The 27,796-nt window shown below is 45.2% G+C and overlaps 1 protein-coding gene across 3 annotated transcripts in view; it reads left to right on the forward strand.

Annotated features, from left to right (window-relative positions):
• LOC144508049 (zona pellucida-binding protein 2-like) overlaps positions 1-27,796 on the forward strand; it is a 73,941-nt gene that overhangs the window by 38,867 nt on the left and 7,278 nt on the right. For all 3 annotated transcript variants that reach the window (XM_078235805.1, XM_078235815.1, XM_078235824.1), the window contains exons 6-7: positions 15,182-15,344; positions 20,928-21,089. In XM_078235805.1, the coding sequence (XP_078091931.1) occupies positions 15,182-15,344; positions 20,928-21,089 (325 nt within the window). The remainder of the gene's footprint in view (positions 1-15,181; positions 15,345-20,927; positions 21,090-27,796) is intronic.

A 27,796-nucleotide genomic window follows, 5' to 3' on the forward strand; every position in this document is an offset into this window, starting at 1 on the left:
GATTATGGTTAACTTGCATACTTAAGTACAAAAATATTCTACAATGCCTTCAACATGGTTTAGTGCCAATCCTGCAAGGATTCCTTCTGGACAAAACCACAGCAAAAAATCATCATGCATCAAGGAGCCTATCCTGACCTATACCAATTGTATCTGGGTAAATAACTAATAAATTTTCAATTTTTTTCTCGGATGTGCATGCCAGTGCTGGAAAATGGAATGCTATTCTATTTTTGGTACTGGTGCCAGTATAAAGCACCTTCAAGTTATGCTTAGTTTGCCGAGTAACCTTACTGTGAGTTGAATTCTGCACTGATGTGATATTTCTTTAACCCCTCACCAGATATTCTTATGACCTCTAAGTAAGATTGCTAAGTAATCTGCAAAAGACAAATCAAAATCATGAACCTGTTTATAACGAACAGATTTATGATTTTGCTACATCTACTGCATAAGCAGATTCTTCACCCATTATTCACTTTGTTCTGGGAACCTAGAGCTCAAGCACTGGAAACCAGACTGAGATTGATCACTTTACAAAGGATGGTTACAGATATTGGAACAAAGAACAGTACAGCACAGGAAACAGGCCCTTCGGCCCTCCAAGCCTGTGCCGCTCCTTGGTCCAACTAGACCAATCGTTTGTATCCCTCCATTCCCAGGCTGCTCATGTGACTATCCAGGTAAGTCTTAAATGATGTCAGCGTGCCTGCCTCCACCACCCTACTTGGCAGCGCATTCCAGGCCCCCACCACCCTCTGTGTAAAAAACGTCCCTCTGATATCTGAGTTATACTTCGCCCCTCTCAGCTTGAGCCCGTGACCCCTCGTGATCGTCACCTCCGACCTGGGAAAAAGCTTCCCACTGTTCACCCTATCTATACCCTTCATAATCTTGTACACCTCTATTTGATCTCCCCTCATTCTCCGTCTTTCCAAGGAGAACAACCCCAGTCTACCCAATCTCTCCTCATAGCTAAGACCCTCCATACCAGGCAACGTCCTGGTAAACCTTCTCTGCACTCTCTCTAACACCTCCACATCCTTCTGGTAGTGCGGCGACCAGAACTGGACGCAGTACTCCAAATGTGGCCTAACCAGCGTTCTATACAGCTGCATCATCAGACTCCAGCTTTTATACTCTATACCCCGTCCTATAAAGGCAAGCATAGCATATGCCTTCTTCACCACCTTCTCCACCTGTGTTGCCACCTTCAAGGATTTGTGGACTTGCACACCTAGGTCCCTCTGTGTTTCTATACTCCTGATGACTCTGCCATTTATTGTATAACTCCTCCCTACATTATTTCTTCCAAAATGCATCACTTCGCATTTATCCGGATTAAACTCCATCTGCCACCTCTCCGCCCAATTTTCCAGCCTATCTATATCCTGCTGTATTGCCCGACAATGCTCTTCGCTATCCGCAAGTCCAGCCATCTTCGTGTCATCCGCAAACTTGTTGATTACACCAGTTACACCTTCTTCCAAATCATTTATATATATCACAAATAGCAGAGGTCCCAGTACAGAGCCCTGCGGAACACCACTGGTCACAGACCTCCAGCCGGAAAAAGACCCTTCGACCACTACCCTCTGTCTCCTATGGCCAAGCCAGTTCTCCACCCATCGAGCCACTTCTCCTTGTATCCCATGAGCCTTAACCTTCTTAACCAACCTGCCATGTGGGACTTTGTCAAATGCCTTACTGAAATCCATATAGATGACATCCACGGCCCTTCCTTCATCAACCGTTTTTGTCACTTCCTCAAAAAACTCCACCAAATTTGTAAGGCACGACCTCCCTCTTACAAAACCATGCTGTCTGTCACTAATGAGATTGTTCCGTTCTAAATGCACATACATCCTGTCTCTAAGAATCCTCTCCAACAACTTCCCTACCACGGACGTCAAGCTCACCGGCCTATAATTCCCTGGGTTATCCCTGCTACCCTTCTTAAACAACAGGACCACATTCGCTATCCTCCAATCCTCAGGGACCTCACCCGTATCCAAAGAAGCGACAAAGATTTCCGTCAGAGGCCCAGCAATTTCATCTCTCGTCTCCCTGAGCAGTCGAGGATAGATGCCATCAGGCCCTGGGAAGAGGACACTTCATGCCATTCCATCCAAACTGAATTCAGATACTAATCTCAGATGTGAAAGTAAACTATACCACGTGATCCCATTGCATTTTCATTCCTAACAAAGATTATAATAATGATCATCATTAATTATAATTCATTTTACTTCACAGATCTTAAAGTGAATTTCGAAAGCGGAGAAAAAACTAGATAACAGAAAAGATGCCAAATCCTGTAAAACACTAATAAAAATAATTTGACCAACTGAATCCTGAAACACCCTTGAGAAAAAGGATAATTTCATGGCCATCTAATACCATAGGCCTTAATAGCACATTGATGCATCAAATTTCCCCCTCCCCATTTGGAAAATAGCCAAATAATCATATTACATTCAATAACTACAGGTACGTTATAGAATTTTTAATGGATTTTTTCAACTGTCTCTGTCCCCCATGGTCTCATCATGGATGAACAAAATTCCCTCCAACTAAATATTGGAGAGCCAAAGTCTTTGGTCACCATCACAAACTACACTCCCTAGACAAATTGAAACTCTCTTCCTGGCAACTGTCTGATGTTGAATCAGTCTCTGTGGTAAATCAGGCTGCTATATCTAACCCTAAAATAAGCTTCCAGCCACACAGCCATTCCATCAAGTGGACCACCTCCACATTCTACAGACCAGAAACTCAAAGTCATACAAAATTCTGCCACCTGTGCCTTAACTCGCACAAAGGACTGGATTTCATGTTCCAGCAGGTTTGAAGGTGCAAAATCCAGCTGATGACCTTCCTGCCACCTATCCACCCACCTGGGCAGGCCATCTCGCACCTCCTCCAACCTGTCTGAAATTTTACAGTGAGTGGGGTGGGGATAGAAACATAGAAAAGAGGAGCAGGAGTAGGCAATCAGCCCTTCGAGCCTGATCCCTCATTCATTATGATCATGGCTGATCTTCGTAATCTGTTTCCACTTTCGCCCCATATCCTTTGACCCATTTAGCTCCAAGAGCTATATCTAGTCCTTCTTGAAATCATACAATGTTTTGGCCTCAACTGCTTGCTGTGTTATAGAACTCCACAGACTCACCACTCTCTGGGTGAAGAAATTTCTCCTAATCTCAGTCGTAAATGGTTTACCCTGTATTCTTAGGCTATTATCCCTGGTTCTGGACTCCCCCACCATCAGGAACATCTTTCTTGCATCTACCCTGTTTAGTCCTGTTAGAATTTTCTAGATTGCTATGAGATCCACTCTCATTCTTCAGCAAATATAATCCTAACTGACTCAATCTTTCCTCGTACATCACTCTCGCCATCCTAGGAATCAATCTGGTAAACTTTCCTCTCGAGCGAAAACATCCTTCTTCAGATAAGGAGACCAAAACTCCTCAAAATATTCCAGGTGTGGTCTCACCAAGGCCCTGTATAATTGCAGCAAAGCATTCCCTTTGACCTATGGTGTTAGATGGCCATGAAATTACCTTTTTCCTCAAGGATATTTCTGGATTCAGTTAATCAAAAAACTTTTATTAGTGTTTTACAAGGATTTGGCATCTTTTCTGTTAGCTAGTTCTTTCTCCACTTTAAGATAATTTAAGAAAAATTAGGATCCTGTGTTCGAATCCGCATGCTATGAAGGCCAACATAACATTTGCACCCATCAAAGGTCAACCCCACCCTTGACCCTCCCCCCAGCCTCCCACACCTACTCAAGAAGATGCCCAACTCAGGATTCATCTGGGCTCCTTGGGATAGTGGGATTACCTGTTGTCCTATCAGTTGCAACCACTCCCACTGGCATTCATAGGATTACAGAGCTGCGAGCTGGCAGTTGTTGAGGTGGCACTGCCTTCCAAGATAGAGGTGGAAGACTTGCCTTAGAACATAGAACAGTACAGCACAGAACAGGCCCTTCGGCCCACGATGTTGTGCCGAGCTTTATCTGAAACCCAGATCAAGCTATTTCCTCCCTATCATCCTGAAGTGCTCCATGCGCCTATCCAATAGCTTCTTAAATGTTCCTAAAGTTTCTGACTCCACTATCCCTGCAGGCAGTCCATTCCACACCCCAACCACTCTCTGAGTAAAAAACCTACCTTGGACATCCTTCCTATATCTCCCACCATGAACCCTATAGTTATGCCCCCTAGTTACCGCTCCATTCACCCGAGGAAATAGTCTTTGAACATTCACTCTATCTATCCCCCTCATCATCTTATAAACCTCTATCAAGTCTCCTCTCAACCTCCTCCGCTCCAAAGAGAAAAGCCCAAGTTCCCTCAACCTTTCCTTGTAAGACCTACCCTCCAAACCAGGCAGCATCCTGGTAAGTCTCCTTTGCACTCTTTCCAGTGTCTCCACATCATTCTTGTAGTGAGGTGACCAGAACTGCACACAATATTCCAAATGTGGTCTCACCAAGGTCCTGTACAGTTGCAGCATAACCCCACGGCTCTTAAACTCAAACCCCCTGTTAATGAACGCCAACACACTATAGGCCTTCTTCACGGCTCTATCCACTTGAGTGGCAACCTTCAGAGATCTATGGATATGATCCCCAAGATCTCTCTGTTCCTCCACATTCTTCAGAACCCTACCTTTGACCCTGTAATCCACATTTAAATTTGTCCTACCAAAATGAATCACCTCACATTTGTCAGGGTTAAACTCCATTTGCCATTTTTTAGCCCAGCTCTGCATCCTATCTATATCTCTTTGCAGCCTACAACAGCCCTCCACCTCATCCACTACTCCACCAATCTTGGTGTCATCAGCAAATTTACTGATCCACCCTTCAGCCACCTCCTCCAAGTCATTTATAAAAATTACAATAGCAGAGGACCAAGCACTGATCCCTGTGGCACTCCGCTGGTAACCGGTTTCCAGTCCGAAAATTTTCCATCCACCACCACTCTCTGTCTTCTGTTAGATAGCCAGTTACCTATCCAATCGGCCAAACTTCCCTCTATCCCACACATCCTTACTTTCTTCATAAGCCGACCGTGGGGGACTTTATCAAACGCCTTACTAAAATCCATGTATATGACATCAACTGCACTACCTTCATCTACACACTTAGTTACCTCCTCAAAAAATTCTATCAAATTTGTGAGGCAAGACTTGCCCTTCACAAATCCGTGCTGACTATCCCGGATTAAGCTGCATCTTTCTAAATGGTCGTAAATCCTATCCCTAACGACCTTTTCCATCAACTTACCAACCTTAAAGCAATGAATATTGTTCCTATCTATCTTTAGCTCTCCCTTTTCCCTTGACTACGTGCTGCACCTTGTGAGTATCATTTGTCGACATGGGGTCAGAAATTTGTTTTGGGTGGTGGCACCAAAGGAGCGGTATCAGGTCATTTGCCTGTTTAATATGATGCTTGATATTCAGTTGCAGTATTGGTGCTGGCATATAACAGGGCAGCCAACTCAACACTGCCTGTTTTGCGCCACTGCTGACACAAATTTCTACTCTATGGGGTCAACTTTTGTACTTACGTTGAAGACATCCAGCTTTCCACTAACATCATTGCTGTCCAATATTAAGCAAGTTCTTCTTTCAATTTAACGTTAGTAAGCGAGAAGGCAGCATGTTTGATGAAAGATTTGTCCTCAATACATCTCTTCCTCAGCTGCTTGCTCAGGCTAAATATATTGGCAAGCAATATTGGTGGCCTATTTGATCTTGAGTTGAGTTTTACTCTCCATATATTTGATTTTCATTTGATTTATTATTGTCACATGTATTGGTACACAGTGAAAAGTATTGTTTCTTGCGCACTATATGGACAAAGCATACCGTTCACAGAGAAGGAAAGGAGAGAGTGCAGAATGTAGTGTTACAGTCATAGCCAGGGTATAGAGAAAGATCAACTTAATGCGAGGTAGGTCCATTCAAAAGTCTGATGGCAGCAGGGAAGAACCATTCTTGAGTCGGTCTTTTCCACATCTGCAGCATTATCTCTCTCTGCCATTGCATCTTTTCCACAATGACCAAAATCCTTATTCATGCCTTAATCTTCTTGAAATTTCATTTTTCTGACATACTGTTCTCTGACCTTCTCTACCCTACATAAACTGAATCAACCAAACCTACACTACCCATAATTTATTTTATTTTACATTAAGCCTTACTTTCTATCACACATGCCCTCATCAGCCTTAGTTGGTTCCTGTTGCTAACACGCTGAATTCATCGAAGGCCTCACTCTCCTTGTATCTGTAACTTCTTTGAGCGAGTATTTCTTTAACAAGTATTAGGTATTCTTCTACCCCTCGCTGCTATTGCATACCCATTTCTTCTATTCCACCTTCCTGTCAGATCTTGAGCTCCATCAAACTTTAAATTCTTTCACCTTACTATCTCTCTCTCTCTCTACCCCAACGAATGCGGGGGGAAATAAAGGAACAAGACTATCTAACCACATAAGTGATAAACATTATTTGTTCTTTTTTGAACTTGCCTTTGATCACTTCATCTTCCTCCTCTTCTACCACTACATATTGTCCAGTTCAATGAATCATAGAATCCTACAGTGCAGAAAGAGGCCATTCGGCCCATCGAGTCTGCACCAACCACAATCCCACCCAGGCCCTATTCCCATATCCCTACATATTTACCCACTAATCCCTCTAACCTATGCATCCCGGGACACTAAGGGGCAATTTAGAATGGCCAATCAGCCTAGCCCGCACATCTTTGGACTGTGGGAGGAAACCGGAGCATCCGGAGGAAACCCACACAGACACAGGGAGAATGTGCAAACTCCACACAGACAATGAGCCAAGCCGGGATTTGTGCCTTTAAGTGTCCTGGGACACACTGCCAGATTAAAGGAGCTAACAAAAGCAAGTTGTTATTATTGCCTGACATGTTTAGCTTTGCAGGAGCTATCAATAATTTACAGCCCTTCTTGTGGATTTGTGACTTATGTTTACTGTTTCTTTTACAGTGAACAGAAGTGGTGTATAATTAAATTATTTATTATGATCTGTGTTGAAGATTTATGACAGACAAGGGTTTCTAAGGGAACATGTCTATGGATCTTTTCACAGAATCTTATGTTAGATGCCTACTCTAGTCAACAGAAAAGGAAGAAAACGCAGCAGCGAGGGAATGTCTTATAGATGCAGTAAGGAAAGATCACATATTTTGGCTTCTGGCCCAGAGTCTCAAAGGGACAAGCCTCCCTCTGATTTTCCTGGTTGTATATCTGGCCTCAACCCATGATCTGTAGACTCTATTCTTAAATTTGAAGAATGATAGACTACTATATCTAAAGGTGGGTAATCCATCCATTTCTTTTGTGTTATAAATAATAAAATAGTTATACATCAAGTTTGTTCAGAAGCACTAATGAATCTCCTGTGATGTTACTTGTAAATAAATTATACAGAAAGATTGGCCAGGTAAAGATGGGCCTAAGGCAGGCAGACGATATGTATTTTTGTCTTTTTGTCAAATGTTTGTATAATACATAGGCATTTTTTTAAACACAGAATTGTATACCATATACAACACAGAACAGGCCAATAGTCCATGTTGCCATTTATGCTCAATTCAAGCCTCCTTCATATTTTTCTCTAATTTTATCAGCATTACCCTCTATTCTTTTCTCTCTCACATGCTTATCGGGTAAATACATCTATTTTGTTAGTAGGACTGTAATAGTGCATAGAATAGAGCAGGTTCCAGTGCAGCGAGTGGGAAACTAGCACAGAGTCTGGGAGAATTTTGAGGTGAATGGATGGATAGTGAGAGTGAGGGTGGGAAGCTTGTGTCGGAATGGGAGTTATTGCAAACATTGTCATTTTCTTTGCTTGCTAACTTGCAGTTCTTCTACCTAGGAATGATAATTATCATGTGTAATTAATTAATATGAACCAAATCAACACTTTGAACTTGATCTTTTTAGGGATGATACTGTTAACATGCTACTCTTCAAGAGTTCATATTTTGTAGCTCAGTATTAGAGCACTTGACTTCTGGACATTTGAAATGCCAAACAATCTAAAATTGGGATTTACTTATGTAAATTTTTTCAAAGCTCTTTCCAAACACTTGCTAACATTTGACAATTTTAGAGTAGGTTGTCAGTGCAAAAAATATGTGCCCTGTACAAAATATATGAAGAATATAAAAAAATCAAATTATTAAACTGTATCTTCTGACATAGCCTTGAGTTCTATGTTCAGGTTCTATAAAATGTAATGGATATAATTGATTCAGTAATCTAAACAAAAAAGAGTCAGGACTGCTGTACAAGTGCAATGGGTGAACCAGCGTTAAGGAACAGACCAGAAACTCCAAGGTATTTTATGAAGTTAGCCTAGACCCTAACTTTTACATTTAATTTTGGCATTAAGGTGAGCACAAGGTGTTTCACTCCAGGTATAGAAACATAGAATCATAGAATCCCTACAGTACAGAAAGAGGCCATTCGGCCCATCGAGTCTGCACCTACCACAATCCCACCCAGGCCCTACCCTCATATCTCTACATATTTTACCCACTAATCCCTCTAATCTACGCATCCCAGGACACTAAGGGGCAATTTTAGCATGGCCAATCAACCTAACCCGCACATCTTTGGGAGGAAACCGGAGCACCCGCTCAATTCCTAGCTTGGTTCACTGTCTGTGAAAAGTCTGCACATTCTCCCAGTGTCTGCGTGGGTTTCTTCCAGGTCCACCAGTTTCATGGATAAATAGGTTTTATTTTTATTTTTCATAGGTTTCATTTCAGTAAAGCATTTGATAAGGTTCCCCATGGTAGGCTATTGCAGAAAATATGGACACATGGGATTGAGGGTGATTTAGCGGTTTGGATCAGAAATTGGCTAGCTGTAAGAAGACAGAGGGTGGTGGTTGATGGGAAATGTTCATCCTGGAGTTCAGTTACTAGTGGTGTACCACAAGGATCTGTTTTGGGGCCACTGCTGTTTGTCATTTTTATAAATGACCTGGATGAGGGCGTAGAAGGCTGGGTTAGTAAATTTGCAGATGACACTAAAGTCGGTGGAGTTGTGGACAGTGCGGAAGGATGTTGCAGGTTACAGAGGGACATAGATAAGCTGCAGAGCTGGGCTGAGAGGTGGCAAATGGAGTTTAATGCGGAAAAGTCTGAGGTGATTCACTTTGGAAGATGTAACAAGAATACAGAGTACTGGGCTAATGGTAAGATACTTGGTAGTGTGGATGAGCAGAGAGATCTGGGTGTCCATGTGCATAGATCCCTGAAAGTTGGCACCCAGGTTGATATGGTAGTTAAGAAGGCGTACAGTGTGTTAGCTTTTATTGGTAGAGGGATTGAGTTTCGGAGCCATGATGTCATGTTGCAGCTGTACAAAACTCTGGTGCGGCCACACTTGGAGTATTGCGCACAGTTCTGGTCGCCGCATTATAGGAAGGATGTGGCAGCATTGGAAAAGATGCAAAAGAAATTTACCAGGATGTTGCCTGGTATGGTGGGAAGGTCTTATGAGGAAAGGCTGAGTGACTTGAGGCTGTTTTTGTTAGAGAGAAGAAGGTTAAGAGGTGACTTAATAGAGGCATACAAGATGATCAGAGGATTAGATAGGGTGGACAGTGAGAGCCTTTTTCCTCGGATCGTGATGGCTAGCACGAGGGGACATAGCTTTAAATTGAGGGGTGATAGATATAGGACAGATGTCAGAGGTAGGTTCTTTACTCAGTGAATAGTAAGGGCGTGGAATGCCCTGCCTGCAACAGTAGTGGACTCGTCAACTTTAAGGGCATTTAAATGGTCATTGGATAAACATATGGATGATATTGGAATAGTGTAGGTTAAATGGGCTTTAGATTGGTTTCACAGGTTGGCGCAACATTGAGGGCCGAAGGGCCCATACTGCGCTGTAATGTTCTATGTTCTATGTTTCCTCCCACAGTCAGAAAGACGTGCTGGTTAGGTGCATTGGCCATGCTAAATTTTCCCTCAGTCGCCGGAGTGTGGCAACTAGGAGATTTTCACATTAACTTAATTGTAGTGTTAATGTACATCTCCTTGTGACTAATAAATAAAATTTAACTTTGCCTGGATGGGTGTAGCTGTAACAACATTTAGGGTTGACATTATCTAATGGCCTGGTCTCTAAGTCCTCAATTACTAACATGCTATGGCTGCAGCAATACATCAAGAATTCTTAGCAACATTTCTTAAATAAAATAAATATATAAAAAGGAATAGAGTGGCTAGAGTGAATGTTGGACCCTTGGAGGACGAGAGGGGGGAGTTAATAGTGGGAAATGAGGATATGGCTGAGTCTTTAAATAAGTTTTTTGTGTCGGTCTTCACGGTGGAGGACACAAATAGTTTGCCAAATATTAACGATAGAGGGTTGGCAGCAGGAGAAATACTTAATACAATTAATGTTACCAGAGAGGCAGTGCTGGGTAGACTAATGGGACTGAAGGTGGACAAGTCCCCGGGTCCGGATGGAATGCATCCCAGGGTATTGAAAGAAATGTCAGAGGTAATAGTGGATGCGTTAGTGATTATTTATCAAAACTCGTTGCATTCTGGGGTAGTGCCGGTTGATTGGAAAACGGCTAATGTTACGCCGCTGTTTAAAAAAGGAAGGAGACAAAAGGCGGGTAACTATAGGCCGGTCAGCTTAACGTCTGTAGTAGGGAAAATGCTGGAATCCATTATTAAAGAGGAGATAGCAGGGTATCTGGATAGAAATGGTTCGATCAATCAGACGCAGCATGGATTCATGAGGGGAAAGTCGTGCTTGACGAACATGTTGTATTTTTATGAAGATGTGACTAGGGCGGTTGATGGAGGAGAACCGGTGGATGCGGTGTTTTTGGATTTCCAAAAGGCGTTTGATAAGGTGCCCCATAAAAGGCTGCTGAAGAAGATTAGGGCACACGGAGTTGGGGGTAGTGTGTTAAAGTGGATTGGGGACTGGCTATCCGACAGGAAGCAAAGAGTCGGAATAAATGGGTGTTTTTCCGGTTGGAGGAAGGTAACTAGTGGCGTGCCGCAGGGATCGGTACTCGGGCCGCAACTGTTTACCATTTATATAGATGATCTGGAGGAGGGGACGGAGTGTAGGGTAACGAAGTTTGCAGACGACACAAAGATAAGTGGAAAAGTGAATCGTGTGGAGGACGGAGAAGATCTGCAGAGAGATTTGGACAGGCTGAGTGAGTGGGCGAGGATATGGCAAATGGAGTATAACGTTGAGAAATGCGAGGTTATACACTTTGGAGGAAATAATAACAAATGGGATTATTATCTCAATGGAAACAAATTAAAACATGCTACCGTGCAAAGGGACCTGGGGGTCCTTGTGCATGAGACGCAAAAGCCCAGTCTGCAGGTACAACAGGTGATCAAGAAGGCAAATGGGATGTTGGCCTATATTGCGAAGGGGATAGAATATAAAAGCAGGGATGTCTTGATGCACCTGTACAGGGCATTGGTGAGGCCGCAGCTGGAATACTGTGTGCAGTATTGGTCCCCTTATATGAGGAAGGATATATTGGCATTGGAGGGAGTGCAGAGAAGGTTCACCAGGTTGATACCGGAGATGACCAGGGAAATTGAGGATCTGATTAAAATGAAAAGGGAGGCGTACGTTAAGTCCAGGCAACTAAAAACAGATGGAGCTCTGGAGGAATACAGAGAGAGTAGGAAAGATCTCAAACGGGGAGCTAGAAGGGCAAAAAGAGGTCACGAGATGTTCTTGGCAGGCAGGATTAAGGAGAATCCTAAGGCATTCTATTCATACGTTAGGAACAAAAGAGTTGTCAGGGAGAAAATCGGACCTCTCAGGGACAAAGGAGGGGAATTATGCCTAGAACCCAAGGGAATAGGGGAGATCCTAAATGAATACTTTGCATCGGTATTCACGAAGGAGAGGGGCGTGTTAACCGGGAGTGTCTCGGAGGGAGGTGTTGACCCGTTAGAGAAAATCTCCATTACAAGAGAGGAAGTGTTAGGTTTTTTAGGGAACATTAAAACTGACAAAGCCCCAGGGCCTGATGGCATCTATCCTCGACTGCTCAGGGAGACGAGAGATGAAATTGCTGGGCCTCTGACGGAAATCTTTGTCGCTTCTTTGGACACGGGTGAGGTCCCTGAGGATTGGAGGATAGCGAATGTGGTCCCGTTGTTTAAGAAGGGTAGCAGGGATAACCCAGGAAATTATAGGCCGGTGAGCTTGACGTCCGTGGTAGGGAAGTTGTTGGAGAGGATTCTTAGAGACAGGATGTATGTGCATTTAGAACGGAACAATCTCATTAGTGACAGACAGCATGGTTTTGTAAGAGGGAGGTCGTGCCTTACAAATTTGGTGGAGTTTTTTGAGGAAGTGACAAAAACGGTTGATGAAGGAAGGGCCGTGGATGTCGTCTATATGGATTTCAGTAAGGCATTTGACAAAGTCCCACATGGCAGGTTGGTTAAGAAGGTTAAGGCTCATGGGATACAAGGAGAAGTGGCTCGATGGGTGGAGAACTGGCTTGGCCATAGGAGACAGAGGGTAGTGGTCGAAGGGTCTTTTTCCGGCTGGAGGTCTGTGACCAGTGGTGTTCCGCAGGGCTCTGTACTGGGACCTCTGCTATTTGTGATATATATAAATGATTTAGAAGAAGGTGTAACTGGTGTAATCAGCAAGCTTGCGGATGACACGAAGATGGCTGGACTTGCGGATAGCGAAGAGCATTGTCGGGCAATACAGCAGGATATAGATAGGCTGGAAAATTGGGCGGAGAGGTGGCAGATGGAGTTTAATCCGGATAAATGCGAAGTGATGCATTTTGGAAGAAATAATGTAGGGAGGAGTTATACAATAAATGGCAGAGTCATCAGGAGTATAGAAACACAGAGGGACCTAGGTGTGCAAGTCCACAAATCCTTGAAGGTGGCAACACAGATGGAGAAGGTGGTGAAGAAGGCATATGGTATGCTTGCCTTTATAGGACGGGGTATAGAGTATAAAAGCTGGAGTCTGATGACGCAGCTGTATAGAACGCTGGTTAGGCCGCATTTGGAGTACTGCGTCCAGTTCTGGTCGCCGCACTACCAGAAGGATGTGGAGGTGTTAGAGAGAGTGCAGAGAAGGTTTACCAGGACGTTGCCTGGTATGGAGGGTCTTAGCTATGAGGAGAGATTGGGTAGACTGGGGTTGTTCTCCTTGGAAAGACGGAGAATGAGGGGAGATCTAATAGAGGTGTACAAGATTATGAAGGGTATAGATAGGGTGAACAGTGGGAAGCTTTTTCCCAGGTCGGAGGTGACGATCACGAGGGGTCACGGGCTCAAGCTGAGAGGAGCGAAGTATAACTCGGATAACAGAGGGACGTTTTTTACACAGAGGGTGGTGGGGGCCTGGAATGCGCTGCCAAGTAGGGTGGTGGAGGCAGGCACGCTGACATCGTTTAAGACTTACCTGGATAGTCACATGAGCAGCCTGGGAATGGAGGGATACAAACGATTGGTCTAGTTGGACCAAGGAGCGGCACAGGCTTGGAGGGCCGAAGGGCCTGTTTCCTGTGCTGTACTGTTCTTTGTTCTTTGTTCTTATTTAGTTAACCTTGAGGAAGCACTGAAAAGATTTATTTGAGGCAAGCAAAACATGCCAATGAATGCGGCTCAAGACTCTGTGATTCCTGTTCTTGAACTCCGCTGGTAGGGATGCATCACTCTGACTATACCCGCAGAGTACCTCAGTGACTTGATTTGTAGAAGAGGGAAATTAACGCTCAGAGGCATTGCTAATGTTGTGTAGCTTGTATCAGGAGCTTAACGGGGAGGAAATGTGGTAATGGGACTGGTTGCCCCTCCCTCCTGTCAATCAACCAGTGTGCGGCACCAATGCTGTGCTCTGGATACTAAGATGGTGCCAAGCCTGTAAATAAGTCAATGTGTGTTCCCAATAAAGTTTACGTTTTTTTGGAACAAACTGGCTCCTGCTCAAGTTATCACAGAATCTTTTCCAGCATTTTGCACTCCTATCTTAAGTGGGTGGATGCTAAGCATGAACATCAGATAGCTATAGAAACAGAATGGGGGTGGCCTAATGATTCCTACCCAGTTTCCTTTAGCTATGAGGAAAGGTTGGATAAACTTGGTTTGTTCTGGTTGAGGAGGTTGAGGGCTGACCTGATAGAGTTTTAAAGGTTATGAGTGGCTCGGACAGAGTGGATAGGCAGATGCTCTTTCCTAGGGTAGAAAAATCAAGTACGAGGGGCCGTAGGTTTAAGGCGCATGGGGAAAAGTTTAGATGAGATGTCCGAGGCATGTTTTTTACACAGAGGGTGGCGAATGTCTGGAATGCACTGCCCGGGCAGGTGGTGGAAGCAGGTACGATAGAAGCATTTAAGGGGCAACTAGACGAATATATGAATAGGATGGGAACTGAAGGATACAGACTCCCTAAGTGCATACGGTTTTAGTTTAGGCAGGCATCATGATCGGTGCAGGTTTGGAGGGCCAAAGGGCCTGTTCCTGTGCTGTACTTTCCTTTGTTCTTTGTTCTTTGTACTCTGGGCATGAGGTTTGCCAAATAGTTGAGCTTGAAAGGGGCAGGCAACAAAGTTATAGAGGCTGCAAAATGAGACCTTTTTTTTTCAGATTCTCACGGATCCTCTGGTCTGGGGGTTTTCTGGCTGCTGCTTTTGTACAACTGGCAGATGGTCCTGTAGATGATTACTGTAAGACTCCAACACTGGCTAGACTTACCCTTCAATTCCAGTTACAGTTCCCTACAAAGGGCATATATATGCACAAAGGATATATTAGACCTTTAAAAATGAGCTGAATCTAAACATCTCAGCATGTTAAAATTATATCAGGTCTACCCCTTGTTGGAAGAACAGGGAGACTGGACACTTTGTGATGTCTATTGTATTTGACAGGTGCCTAATGTGTTGATTCATAGTTTGTGAATGGATAAAAAAGATGTCTTAAAAGCTGAGTTTCTTAAAATCATGTAATCCTTTAACAAAAATGTTAAATGTCTTTGGAATCAATAGAAAATCTTGTCTTATTCATATTGTATAAATTGATACATCATGAACATTATAAATATTATAGGTTTAACATTGTTCTTCAACAGGCATACACACGAATCAGATCTTTCATTGAGGACTACCCCTTTAAAGGAAAGTTCCAAAATATTCAATACATTGCTAACTCTTTGAATGGTGTGAAGGTAGACCATTGCAAACCAGGATTTGGCAAAAACATCATAACAAGTGATCAATGTGTCGGGTGTTGTGGTAAGTATCAATTCATCAAATACTTGCTATGTATTGTACTTGCTAAATTATACTTTCGTCAGTTTGAGGCTGAAAATCCAGCATCAGGAACGGTATGCACCTGCTAATGCTGACTCCACTGAAGTTTGTGAAGCCAGTAGGCCATTTTATTTGCATGTGACTAGAGGGGCAGCCTTAGCTGGGAAAGCTCTGAAACTGTGTTTGATGTCAGCATGTTGCGCCAACATGTAGGGACAGGCAATACATCCTGGCCTTACTGGCAATACTGATACTCCGAGACTGAATACAAACTTTTTGATTTCCTCTTTTAACTTCTTTATTGATAATGATGCTGACATTCTCTTAATTTGAACCTTTGGTTTGTATCTACTTTACCTAGCATTATGACCTTTATATTCCTCTGGCAGGTATATATTTGGCCAAGCGTGGAACAGCACACTCGTCCTCCAAGCAATTATCTGTGCTCAAATGTGGTGTGCTGGCTAATTTGAATAGGGTAGGATTCCAATCAGTGTGAGCTGCCTACCTATTTCAAGGCAGGAGAACACCCACAGGAGTGATTAAAATCCATAACCTGTTTAAAGGTTTCATGTTGATAATGAGGTTCCTGACAATGCAGTCCGTCACTGATGGACAGAAGGAACAATCGCTTCCTGGTTTGACATCATTGTGAAATGTGACTTTGAATTACTTGCGATATTTTTCACCCGCGTCACCGAACCTGCCCGACATGAATGTGAGTGGAAAATCCCAGCCACAGTTTGTATTTGTACTGCAGGAACAAAGAAAGAGGGCAAAGTATATTTCAGCAGCAACTCTCAAGCATGCAAGATCCACCACCTAAAGGAACAAGGGTATTGACTGCAATGGAACACCATCAGGTCCAAGACCCTCCCCAAATCACACACCATATATCACTTATTAGCATGGGTAAAAATCCTAAAACTTGCAACCTAGCAGCATTACGGGAGTACCCAACACCAACTTCTCAAGGGCAACTAGAGACAGGCAGTAAATTCTGGCCTTACTAGCAATACTGATATTCCGAGACTGAATAAAAGCTTTTTGATTTCCTCTTTCAACTTCTTTATTCATAATGACACTGACATTCTTTTAATTTGAACCTTGAATCAGCATCGGAGGAAGAGTAATGCAGTAGTGGAAAATCTTGATGATGATGCCATTAAGATATCCATTATTTTACACAGCAGTTTCATCAGTATTGCAACAGGAACAAATAATCAGAGCCAGCATTGAGGTGCAGCATTGGCTCCAGCTCAGTGTGACAGCCTGTATTTTATATAGCTCTCCATACTAATTGGGGAACCGATGCAGTCTGAAACTAAAACCTGTTTCTGATTTCAAAAGAAGAACACAGGCAGGAAATTTGTACTTTTTTACAAGGCAATGAACTGCAATGAAACTTCTGTTCTGGGGTATGAATTGCCCGTGTCTCTGCCCCAAATTCTGTGGACTGGCTCGAATATTGGAATCTTCAAGCTGGGTGCCCATTGCCTACAAGGGTATATAGTGCTGACCACTGCCACCATTACTTATTTAAACTTGTGCAGTGGAGCACCTGACCCACGTTAGGATCATAGAATCATAGAAACCCTACAGTGCAGGAAGAGGCCATGGGGCCCATCGAGTCTGCACTGACCACAATCCCACCCCGGCCCTACCTGCATATCCACCCGCTAATCCCTCTGACCTACAGATCTCAGGATGCTAAGGGGCAATTTTTAGCACAGCCAATCAACCTAACCCGCACATCTTTGGACTGTGGGAGGAAACCGGAGCACCGGAAGGAAACCCACGCAGACACAAGGAGAATGTGCAAACTCCACACAGACAGTGACCCAAGCCGGGAATCGAACCCAGGTCCCTGGGAGCTGTGAAGCAGCAGTGCTAACCACTGTGCTACCATGCCGATCTTTCAGCAAATCTGATAGCAGATTTTGTTACCATCAACTGAATCTTGTATCTTGCCTTCCCACCAGCCAACCCCATCCTCTTGTAAGTAATGATATTGTATCTGACAGAATACTTCTTTTTTAGTTTAATTTGGCTTTGGATATCATCATTAGCCTATTTTCATTTAATTTTATCATCACCTTATGTTTCATCTGAGGAACATACATGAGTTTATTGTCCAAAAAATATGGCTTTGAAATCTTTCCATCTGTCATCCATTCTGCAGATATCACTACACAGGGCAGGGTTTTATGGCCTCGCTCGACCCGAGACCGGAAAATCCCACCTGAGGTCAATGGACCTTCCCATTTTCCACCCCTCGCCTGCTCCGATTCCGTAGCGGGTGATTTTGATTTGATCTGATTTGATTTGATTTATTATTGTCACACATATTAACGCAGTGAAAAGTATTGTTCCTTGCGCGCTATACAGACAAAACATACTGTTCTTAGAGAAGGAAACGAGAGAGTGCAGAACGTAGTGTTACAGTCATAGCTAGGGTGTAGAAAAAGATCAACTTAACGCAAGGAAAGTTCATTCAAAAGTCTGACAGCAGCAGGGAAGAAGCTGTTCTTGAGTCGGTTGGTACATGACCTCAGACTTTTGTATCTTTTTCCCGAAGCAAGAAGGTGGAAGAGAATGTCCGGGGTGCGTGGGGTTCTTAATTATGCTGGCTGCTTTGCTGAGACAGTGGGATGTGTAGACAGAGTCAATGGACGGCAGGCTGGTTTGCGTGATGGATTGGGCTACATTCACGACCTTTTGTAGTTCCTTGGGCAGAGCAGGAGCCATACAGCCAGAAAGAATGCTTTCTATGGTGCATCTGTAAAAGTGTGGGGCAGTAGAATTCTAGTGATAGTATCTCAGAACTAATAGTTGTACCTTCATAGGCAATGGGCACCCAACTCGAGTATTTCAGTGAATCGGTCTGCATAATTTGAGACAGGGACACAGGCAATTCATACCCAAGAACAGAAGTCTCACTGCAGTTTAGTGTCCTTAAAAAGGTACATATTTCCTGCCTGTGTTCTTCATTTGAAACCAGAAACAGTTTTGGAATTTAGAATGCAAGAATTCTACTAAATTTCCATCCATTTCAACAGTGATGATGGGGCCAAAGACCCACTACTAATGGCACCACAAAAGAAAACTTTGGCCTGAATCTTGACTGCTAACAGGTTTCAGTTGGTAACATGCATTGGTGAGTTAATTGCTTGCTCATAACAGAAAAGACCTGGGCCGTGATTCTCTGAGGCCATTAGCCCTAGCTGGAATTGCCCTGGCCCATTGAATCAGGCATGAGGCCCAAAACAGGATTCTTGCCGAGTGTCAAACCCATCTCGAGTCTCCCGGCCCACTCCCCCAGCAAGATCAGGTTCTTGCACAGAAACGGCAAGAACCTGATCATAACTCATTAGCATCCATTTCAATCCCATGAGCGAGATTAAGCAGAATTCTGTGGCTTCCTGGAATGTTCCTGCCCCTCCCCCCACCCCCTGCACCCTGGTCCTCAAAAGTGGGGACGAAGCGCTGTGGGTTCCAAGGGGGAGCAGGGAGGTAAGTACCAGTTTTTAATTAGAGACATGGTGCAGTGGGTGTCCCTCAGAGGACCTAGGTGTTGGGGGAGGGGGGGGGTGGGGGGTGGCGGGGGGAGGTCGTGCTGGGAGGCAGGGGTTGACCGCAGTGGTCTCCCCCGGGATGAGGTTCATGTGGCTGGTCATCTACCTGTAGTCCTGAAAATCCTCAACATATGAACTTAAAGCATTGACCTGGCTACTCATCTCTCTGTGGTTTTGAACTGCTTTGAAGTTCCTAATTTAAATAAAATGTAATGCTCCATGAACATCTAAAAACCTTTGGTTTGACAGTTCCAGTCCATTTCAAAGTAGGGAATCCCTCAGGTGGCATAGCATAGTCACAGATGGTCCATTGAGTGATTTGAACTCCTTTGGTTTGACGGCTCCAGTCCATTTCAAAGCAGCTATTAGCTGTTTATTTATACAATCATTTCACACTCCATTAACTTTTACAACCCTTTTGATTGACAGGTCCAGGCTAATTCAAAGCAGGCAGTGGGTTGTTAATTTATACAAGCTCTTTCATGGTCCATTAGCCATGAAGTACTTCCCCTTTTGATCAGCTGTTCTCGAAACACGGTTTTTTTTCAAAGTGAGAACCACTTTCATCTGAACTGGTTGAGAGTGGGGAGCAGATGTTCTCTAATCGCAACTTTTTTCATAGTGGATGATTTTCATTTCTGAATTGGTCTCCAGTAATGGCAGGTGCCATGGTTAACTCCAATTTTAAAATCTGATGTTTCAGAAACATCTTCTACCTGAACAGAATGCCTGTATTAGAGATGGTGTTCCACATTGTAAGCAGCTGGCAACACTCAGGACATTAAGGTGCAGGGGTTCTTCGATGTGGAGATGTGGACCTTGTCGCAACCACTGTACAAATCTCTGGATAAACATGATGACCATGCCGGAGGGGGTGGGGGAGGGGGAGTGGGGGCAGAAGTGCTCAGGGGCCTTGTAGTCCCGTGGATAGTCAGGGACATGGCTGTACAGTTTCCAGGTATTTCCCCCTGCATTGCCAACCTGGCAGTGGAAAGTTGGCACTGCCAGGTTAGGACCTTCAGGGTATGAGAGGGAAGTGCCAAGTGGCTCAGTCAATGGAGGGGAGAGGGTGGGGGGAGCCTGAAGAGAGGACTCAAAGTGGGGGGGGGGCGGGTTCTGAAAGGGGTTGGGCATTTGGTGACCCCATGGCAGAATATCGCTCACTTGGGGGGAGGGGATGATACCGGTGAGGATGGCAATGTGGCGGGGGTGGGGGGGGGGGGGGTGGTCAGGTCACCCTGATGCCTGCGTTGTGTGTGTGTGGGGGTGTGAAGGGTAACCTAAGCATTTTGTGGTTGGGGGGAAGTTGCCCTTGTGTGTTGAAGAGTTGGGGGTGTTCCCTTTGTCTACGGGGGTTCGTGAGAGGGTTGGGTGGGGGGGAGGGGGGCCTGTAAGTTTGTTTTGGCCCCACCCTTCTCAAGGCCAATGCAAAACTTGCCTCCCTCCAAAAAAAATTTCCAAGTGTGGTTGAATTGCTGCTCATTAGCACTGCCTGGGCCAGCAGGAAACGCACTGATTTCCCCGCTGGCAACTGCATTTTTTTTTCCGGAGAATCGCACACCTGGTTTTAATAGATTAAACCTCTATATAAATGTTGCAGACAATAAAATAGAGAAAGTCCTAGCCTGCTTAGTCTCAATGCTCAAAGGATTCTGGCACATATTTAAGTTTTGTTTATTTTATTTGATGTGGCCTATTTGGAAGGATAGTAAGGTGCACAATATTTCAAATGTGGCGTTCAACCTATGTGCCATATAATGTAGGCTTACATTAATACTGCAATGAAGTTACTGCTTATTGTAGCCGGAATTCTCCGGCCATTTACGCCAACGAGATTCTCTTGTCCCACTGCAATGAGTGGAAATTTGGCTGAGCGCCAAATTCTCCGTCCTTGCTTACAGTGGCCAGAGAATTGCGACCTATGTGTCTACTAATATAGATTTAGGCTATGATTTTGTTTCATTAATCAATTGATTTTTTTGTCAAATAGTGGCATGTCCACCTGGACACTTCAGTGCAAGGCAAGACACAATCTGCACTCCATGTGCCTTTGGTTCATTTAATAAGCATTATGGAATGACTGAATGCACAAACTGCCCACGAGATGAAGCTACTAACAGAAGTGGGGCAACTTCTCAACAGGAATGTCACTGTAAGCTTGTTCTATTGGTATGGTCTCATTAAATGGTGAAACAGACTCAATGGGCAAAATGGCCTACTTTTGCTCCTATGTCTTATGGCCTTGTAAAAAAGCATGCTCTTTTTTGCTTTTTTTCACTGTGTTATCATAATCACTTCTATCCATGTATGTGTCAAATATCAGTTGCCATGATGCCCAGTTTAATAATTGCTCAGTTAGTAGACATACACATTTTCAGAACAAGTAGTTGAGCTACTTCTCTCCGCTAAAGCATTTTTGCACTTAAGGCAAAGTTTTGTCTTTCGAGTCATAGAGGTTTACAGCATGGAAATAGGCCCTTCAGCCCAACTTGTCCATGCTGCCCTTTTTTAAAAATCCCTAAGCTAATCCCAATTGCTCGCATTTGGCCTATATCCTTCTATACCCATCTTACCCATATAACTGTCTAAATGCTCTTTAAAAGACAAAATTGTACTCGCCTCCACTATTACCTCTGGCAGCTTGTTCCAGACACTCACCACCCTCTGTGTGAAAAAAATTGCCCCTCTGGACACTTTTGTATCTCTCCCCTCTCACCTTAAACCTATGCCCTCTAGTTTTAGACTCCCCTACCTTTGGGAAAAGATATTGACTATCGAGCTGATCTGTGCCTCTCATTATTTTTTTGTTTTTCCCAACCCTAATTGACCTTCTCAAAGGCTCAAAAACAAAAAACCTACTGGAACATAGACCTCTATAAGATCACCCCTCAGCCTTCTACACTCCAGAGAAAAAAGTCCCAGTCTATCCAGCCTCTCCTTATAACTCTTACCATCAAGTCTCGGTAGCATCCGAGTAAATCTCTTCTGCACTCTTTCTAGTTTAATAATATCCTTTCTATAATAGGGTGACCAGAACTGTACACAGTATTCCAAATGTGGCCTTACCAATGTCTTGTACAACTTCAACAAGATGCCCCAACTCCTGTATTCAATGTTCTGACCAATGAAACCAAGCATGCTGAATGCCTTCTTTACCACTCTGTCCACCTGTGACTCCACTTTCAATGAGCTATGAACATGTACCCCTAGATCTCTTTGTTCTGTAACTCTCCCCAATGCCCTACCATTAACTGAGTAAGTCCTGCCCTGGTTCAATCTACCAAAATGGGTCACAGCTATGGCATTGTACACATTAATTACACTGTTTTGCAAAAATAATGTTACTGTTGTTACAATCACAGCAAATGCTATTTGCTGAACAAGTCAAAACCCAGAGGGAAACTTGTCTTACTGATCATAACCTTTTTTCTTGTATTCTGAAAATGAGGAGAAATCTACTGATTCCAGAAACATAGAATTCCGGGAACACTCTTGGGATTTTAAAATTATAAGGTTTGTTAGCAAGAAGAAAAGAAAACTTAAACACACAAGATTAAAATTGCACAGTTAAAACAGTCTTACAAAAACTTCCCAAAAGAACACATTTGGTCAGGACACATAAGTAAGCACCATTTTGGCAATACTCTGTTATATATTTTTAACTGTAAAAGCCTAGTAATATAACCAAGGCAAAACTGCTGTCACTTTAGTAAAGGTACACCACAGGACTTCTCATTCTTTTCCACTCTGCTGTGGAAATCCAAGAAAATTCAGAGACAAGACTGCTTTCTGAAACAAAGGGCCCTATTTTACCATTTTAATTCTAAGGGCTGGGCAGACTTGAAACTGGGAGTGTTTCAGATCCGACTTTTAGACCTGTTCTCAGGCGCCCCCATACGCACTCTGCAAAATTATCAGCGATTCTGAATCGCCCTGCACAAGCCTGTAAGTGGGGCTTAACGCACCCAAACCCCGGTTCGGATCGGTGCCTCCAACTGCGCATGCGCAGGAAAAAAACGATAGAATGCCACTCCCCTACCATATTCCTCCCAGGCCAGCTAATGCCTCCCCCTGGCCCCCACAGACATTGCCTCACCCCCCAACATTACTGACCCCTTTATCCCCCCCCAACCCCTGCCACCCGGACCAATCGAGGTCCCCTCCCCCCTTCCCCCCACCGATCTCAGGCCGAGTGGCATCAGACCCCACTTCCCCCCCACTGATCTCAGGCAGTGGCAGTGGACCCACCATTCCCCCCACCAATCTCAGGCAGAGTGGCAGCGGACTCCCTTTCCCCCCCACTGATCTCAGGCAGAGTGGCAGTGGACCACCCTTCCCCCCCACCGATCTCAGACAGAGTGGCAGCAAACCCCCCTTCCCCTCCACTGATCTCAGGCAGAGAGATCCACCCTTCCCCCTCCATCCTACAGATATCAGGCAGAGTGATCCCCGTCAACCCCACCCCGGACCCTCCTGCACAAGGCCCCCATCTCCCCCAGACTCCGATGGCTGTGTGACACCTCCTCTCTCCCCTGTTCCCAATCATTGAGGCACTGATCCACCCCCCCCCCCCTCAAAACCCATCAGCACACCTGCAAGTGCTCACTTGCCTTCCCCTCAATGCTAACAAGCAAACTGCATGGAACTTGCTGGAATGTTCTGCCAAACTGCCTGCAGCTGATCTGCCCTAACGAGGGGCAACTCCATTAAAAACTCCAGAATGGACAGGCAGGCAGTACAGGACAATGTGCGCACGATTAGCCCCCCGTTTTTCTGAGGGTGATTTGGGCAGGCTATTGAATGCAGCAGAGGCGAGGTGGGACATCCTCTTACCCCCAGGAGGACGCAGACCCAGGGGTTCTGATGGAAATGCGGCCTGGGAGGCAGTCGCCGCCTCGGTCAGTGCCAGGGCACTGGCCCCCCGAACCAGGAAGCAGTGCCGGAAAAAGGTCAATGATCTCATCCAAGCAGCATGGACGAATGCTGAACCCCATCTTACATCTTCTCCCAAATCTCCCCCATATACTCCCATCCCCAGCACTCTGCATGCTTCCAGCTCCTGACCCTCAAGCACCTCCTTCCTATCCCCCCCAAGAGCCCCACTGTGTTTGCCCTCTAAGGGCCACCACCTGATACTCTGCAGTAGTCATGCCATCATTTCATTCATGGCTCCTTCTGTCTCCAAAGGAGAAGACCGACCACAATACCCGTGAGAGGGCAAAGACAGTGCTGAGCCAGACCTCTGGATTCTCACCCCTTTTGAGGAGCGGGCGCTGGAGCTCTCGAGGGAAGGGGAGATGAGCGTTGTCAGCGACAGCATGGTCGGGCTGCCGTCAAGACGTGAGCACCTGTCATACCTTCAATCACTTTGAGGCAACGTCTCAGGGGCATGAGTTTCGGGTGTGAGGGGCAAGGTTTAAAGGAGATTGTCGAGGCATGTTTATTTGCACAGAGAGGGTGGTGGGTGCCTGGAACTCGCTGCCGGGGGAGGTCGCGGAGGCAGATACGATAGTGACCTTTAAGGGGCGACTTTACAGCTACGTGTATGGGATGGGAATAGAGGCATATGGTCCGCGTAAGGGTAGGGGGTTACAAATCAGATGGTCGCTACAGGCTTGGAGGGCTGAAGGGCTCGTTCCTATGATGTAATGTTCTTTATGTTTTGTTCTATGTTCAATGAGGAAATGTGAATCATGTGTTTTGCATCCCGGATTCCTCCCCCTCCCTTGCACTTAACCTTGTGTCCTGAGTTACAGGGACAGAACCGGATGCCCCGGGGCCCTCTAGACTACAGGTCCCTGCTGCAGCTCCCTCCCATCCTGTTCAGGACAACTCAGACGAGTCCTCAGAGGATATGGGTGAAGGGACCTCCAGTGTGGCACTGTTTTGCCATCAGCTTCCACCTCACAACTCACCATCCCAGATACTGACACTTCGGTGAGCTAGCAGGAGACCCAGCGGTTCAGCGCTGAGACACTGCGGGCTATGGCTGCAGCCTATGAAAACATGGCCCAGATGCAGAGGATCATGGCTGAGGGGCTGCAGAGCATGGCCCTGTCTCAGAGGACACTTACTGCAGCCATTGACAGGTGGCTCCCGACTCAGGTGGCCATCGCAGAGGGCTCAACAACCCACAGGTAGGATGCAGGTGGTCCTCCAGGACTGGCAGGATCAGGTGATGCTGGAGCTGCTGGAGCTCACTGCAGAAGCACCGCCGTCCCATGGAATGACCCAGGGGCCCACAGGAACTCCAAGGGTGGAGGAAAGGCTCGAGCCCGTGCCAGGGCCTTCCAGCCAGGAGACTGTGGCTGTGGCTACACCTTCTGACTCCCCCATTCCTGACACCGGGGCATCTCAGGGGCAGCGGGATGAAGAGGGTGTCATGGAAACATCCCAGAACCTGGAAGCCGGCCAGAGCCCTCAAGGTCCAAGGCCTCTAGAGGACGCCCGCCACGCGCATCACAGGCCACAGGATGAAGTAGGCAGCTGGCCCCCTCCAACTTTGATGTACATTCTGGGGAGTCACTGAGACGTAGTGGTAGGCCACGTAAGGTTAGGAAGTTGTAGTTGCACTGAGATGGCACGGGTGAAGGGCTGCACTAGTTAGAAAGATATTTAAGCACCTTTTCTGTTCACAAGTTTTTATGTTAGAACGTATTATTTAAACACCTTTATTGCAATTAAGTGTTTTTTCACCACCCACCTGTGACTAATTTGTCTGAAAGGAATCCTCTTCCATTGATGATCGCCGGAGGGATGCTTCATATTGATGTCAGTTGGGGAGGCCCCTCAATGCTGTGTCACTGAGAAAAGGAAGCCTTTGGTTCCCGAGAACCCATGAGCGATTCCCTCCCATCCCACACACCCCATCTGCCCTAGGGCCCTGTATGGGGGTTTCAGATCCTTTACCCACTACACAGACGTGGGCCCAGGTGCCCCCCCCCCCCCCACCCCCGCCTCTAGGTGCCAAGTCCTGCAACAGGTTGCACGGGTGTTGCACTGTCTCCTTTCGGAGGCAGAGACGTCGGCGGCACACGGTGTCCGACATCTGTTCAAATGACACTCGTGCACGGAACTGCCAGGGTCTCCACTCCCTCCTTCTCCTCTGTCTCCTCCTCCCCCAACCTTCCTGGGTGAATGGCAGCCACCTCCTGCCTCTGGTAGTCGTCTCTCTCTACTCCTGCAAGTGATAAGGCCTGGGCCTCCTGTGCCGCAATTCTTCCTCCAGCTCCTCCTCCTCAGCTCCAGCAGCAACCAAAAGAACAGCAAGATCGATTGGTTGCATCGCAAAAGCCATCTCGTCACTCTGAAGGGATGGGGGGGCGGGGGGGGGGGGGGGTGGATGTTGGAGATGGAGAGGAACACATGAAGCGGTTAAGGAACGCTGCTTACCCCTAGCCCATCAACAGTCGCTGTCCATACCCCCAATTCCCCCAGCCACATGCTTCCCACAATCACAGCTCCTTGAAAAGTTAAGAGGCTGCAGCAGTGCAATTTGCAAGGGCTTTGTGCAGATCCTTCAGCTGAAGAGTGCTGAGTGCACTAGGACCCAGCAGCACCGCAAGACCTGAGGTAAGTGCTGTGACCCGAGTCCGTGCTGCAAATCGGATATTGGAGACCCTGTATACTGGCTGTATAAGGTTCTGGTCAGACCCCATTTGGAGTGTTGTGAGCAGTTTTGGGCCCATATCTAAGGAAGGATGTGCTTGTCTTGGAAAGGGTCCAGAGGAGGTTTACAAGAATGATCCCTGGAATGAAGAGCTTGTCGTATGAGAAACGGTTGAGGGCTCTGGATCTGTACTCATTGGAGTTTAGAAGGATGAGGGGCGATCTTATTGAAACTTACAGGATACTGCGAGAGCCATCGGATGCTATGCACTTACTTCCTCACTAACTCTCACTGATGGAGTGCCCGAATCGGACTTTTATGGAGCATGTCTGTTTTGCACCGATTCCAAATTGGCAAACGCGGTGGTAAAGGGAGAAGTGCTGGTAAAGTTGGGCGTGCAGCCCATTAAGTCAATTTGAACGCATGCAAATGCATGCAGATGCATTTAAATGGCCATCGTGCGCATTTCGGGTGCGGTCCCGATCTCGTCCATTTTCAGGCCTTGGTAAAGGGGGAACTGGCGCGGAGGCAGGTACAGATCACGCTACTCGCCTCACAGAGTGGCTGCTTCAAATTTCACACCTTCTCTCAACACAAAGCTGGTTTCAGTTCATCTCTCCCACACAGTTGACACAACTCAGCATACCATCATTTATTCAATATCCTTTTTTCCTTCTGATTATATTGTTCTCAACACCTTTTTGAATTCAACTTTTCCAAAATGTAAAGAACTTTCATGTTTTCCAATTACATCCCCTTTCGGATCAAATAACATTTATTAACCTTACTTTATTTATTTATGGAACCTTTGTAAGTTGTGAAAATCCCTTACTCCCCTTCGAAATTTAACAGCTGAAAAGTCAAGTCCCTATCTAACTCCTAATACAAATTTCTAAACCCATCCTATTTATTTATAAATCCACTTTACCATGGTCTCTTATTGTAAATGTATGTATTTAGCACTTTTAATTCTTTTATCTCTCAAATCTCCCAGACAAGTTATCCTTATTAATTTTTCCCCAGCTTAATTAAATCATTAATACACACGCATACACTTAACCTTCTTTACAGAATAACATAATATTCCCCAAAAATATTAACAAAAATAACATCCATCCTCACACTACTGATGCTGAAACAATAATAAGACCTACAATACTTCACACATTATTGTTTGGATATGATTTGTAAATCCTGTAGGCCAATTGAAAAGATCACTTCATTCTTGATTACTGAGATTAATTGAGTCT

This window comes from Mustelus asterias, chromosome 2 (assembly GCF_964213995.1).
Source record: "Mustelus asterias chromosome 2, sMusAst1.hap1.1, whole genome shotgun sequence".
NCBI classification, from domain to species: domain Eukaryota; kingdom Metazoa; phylum Chordata; class Chondrichthyes; order Carcharhiniformes; family Triakidae; genus Mustelus; species Mustelus asterias.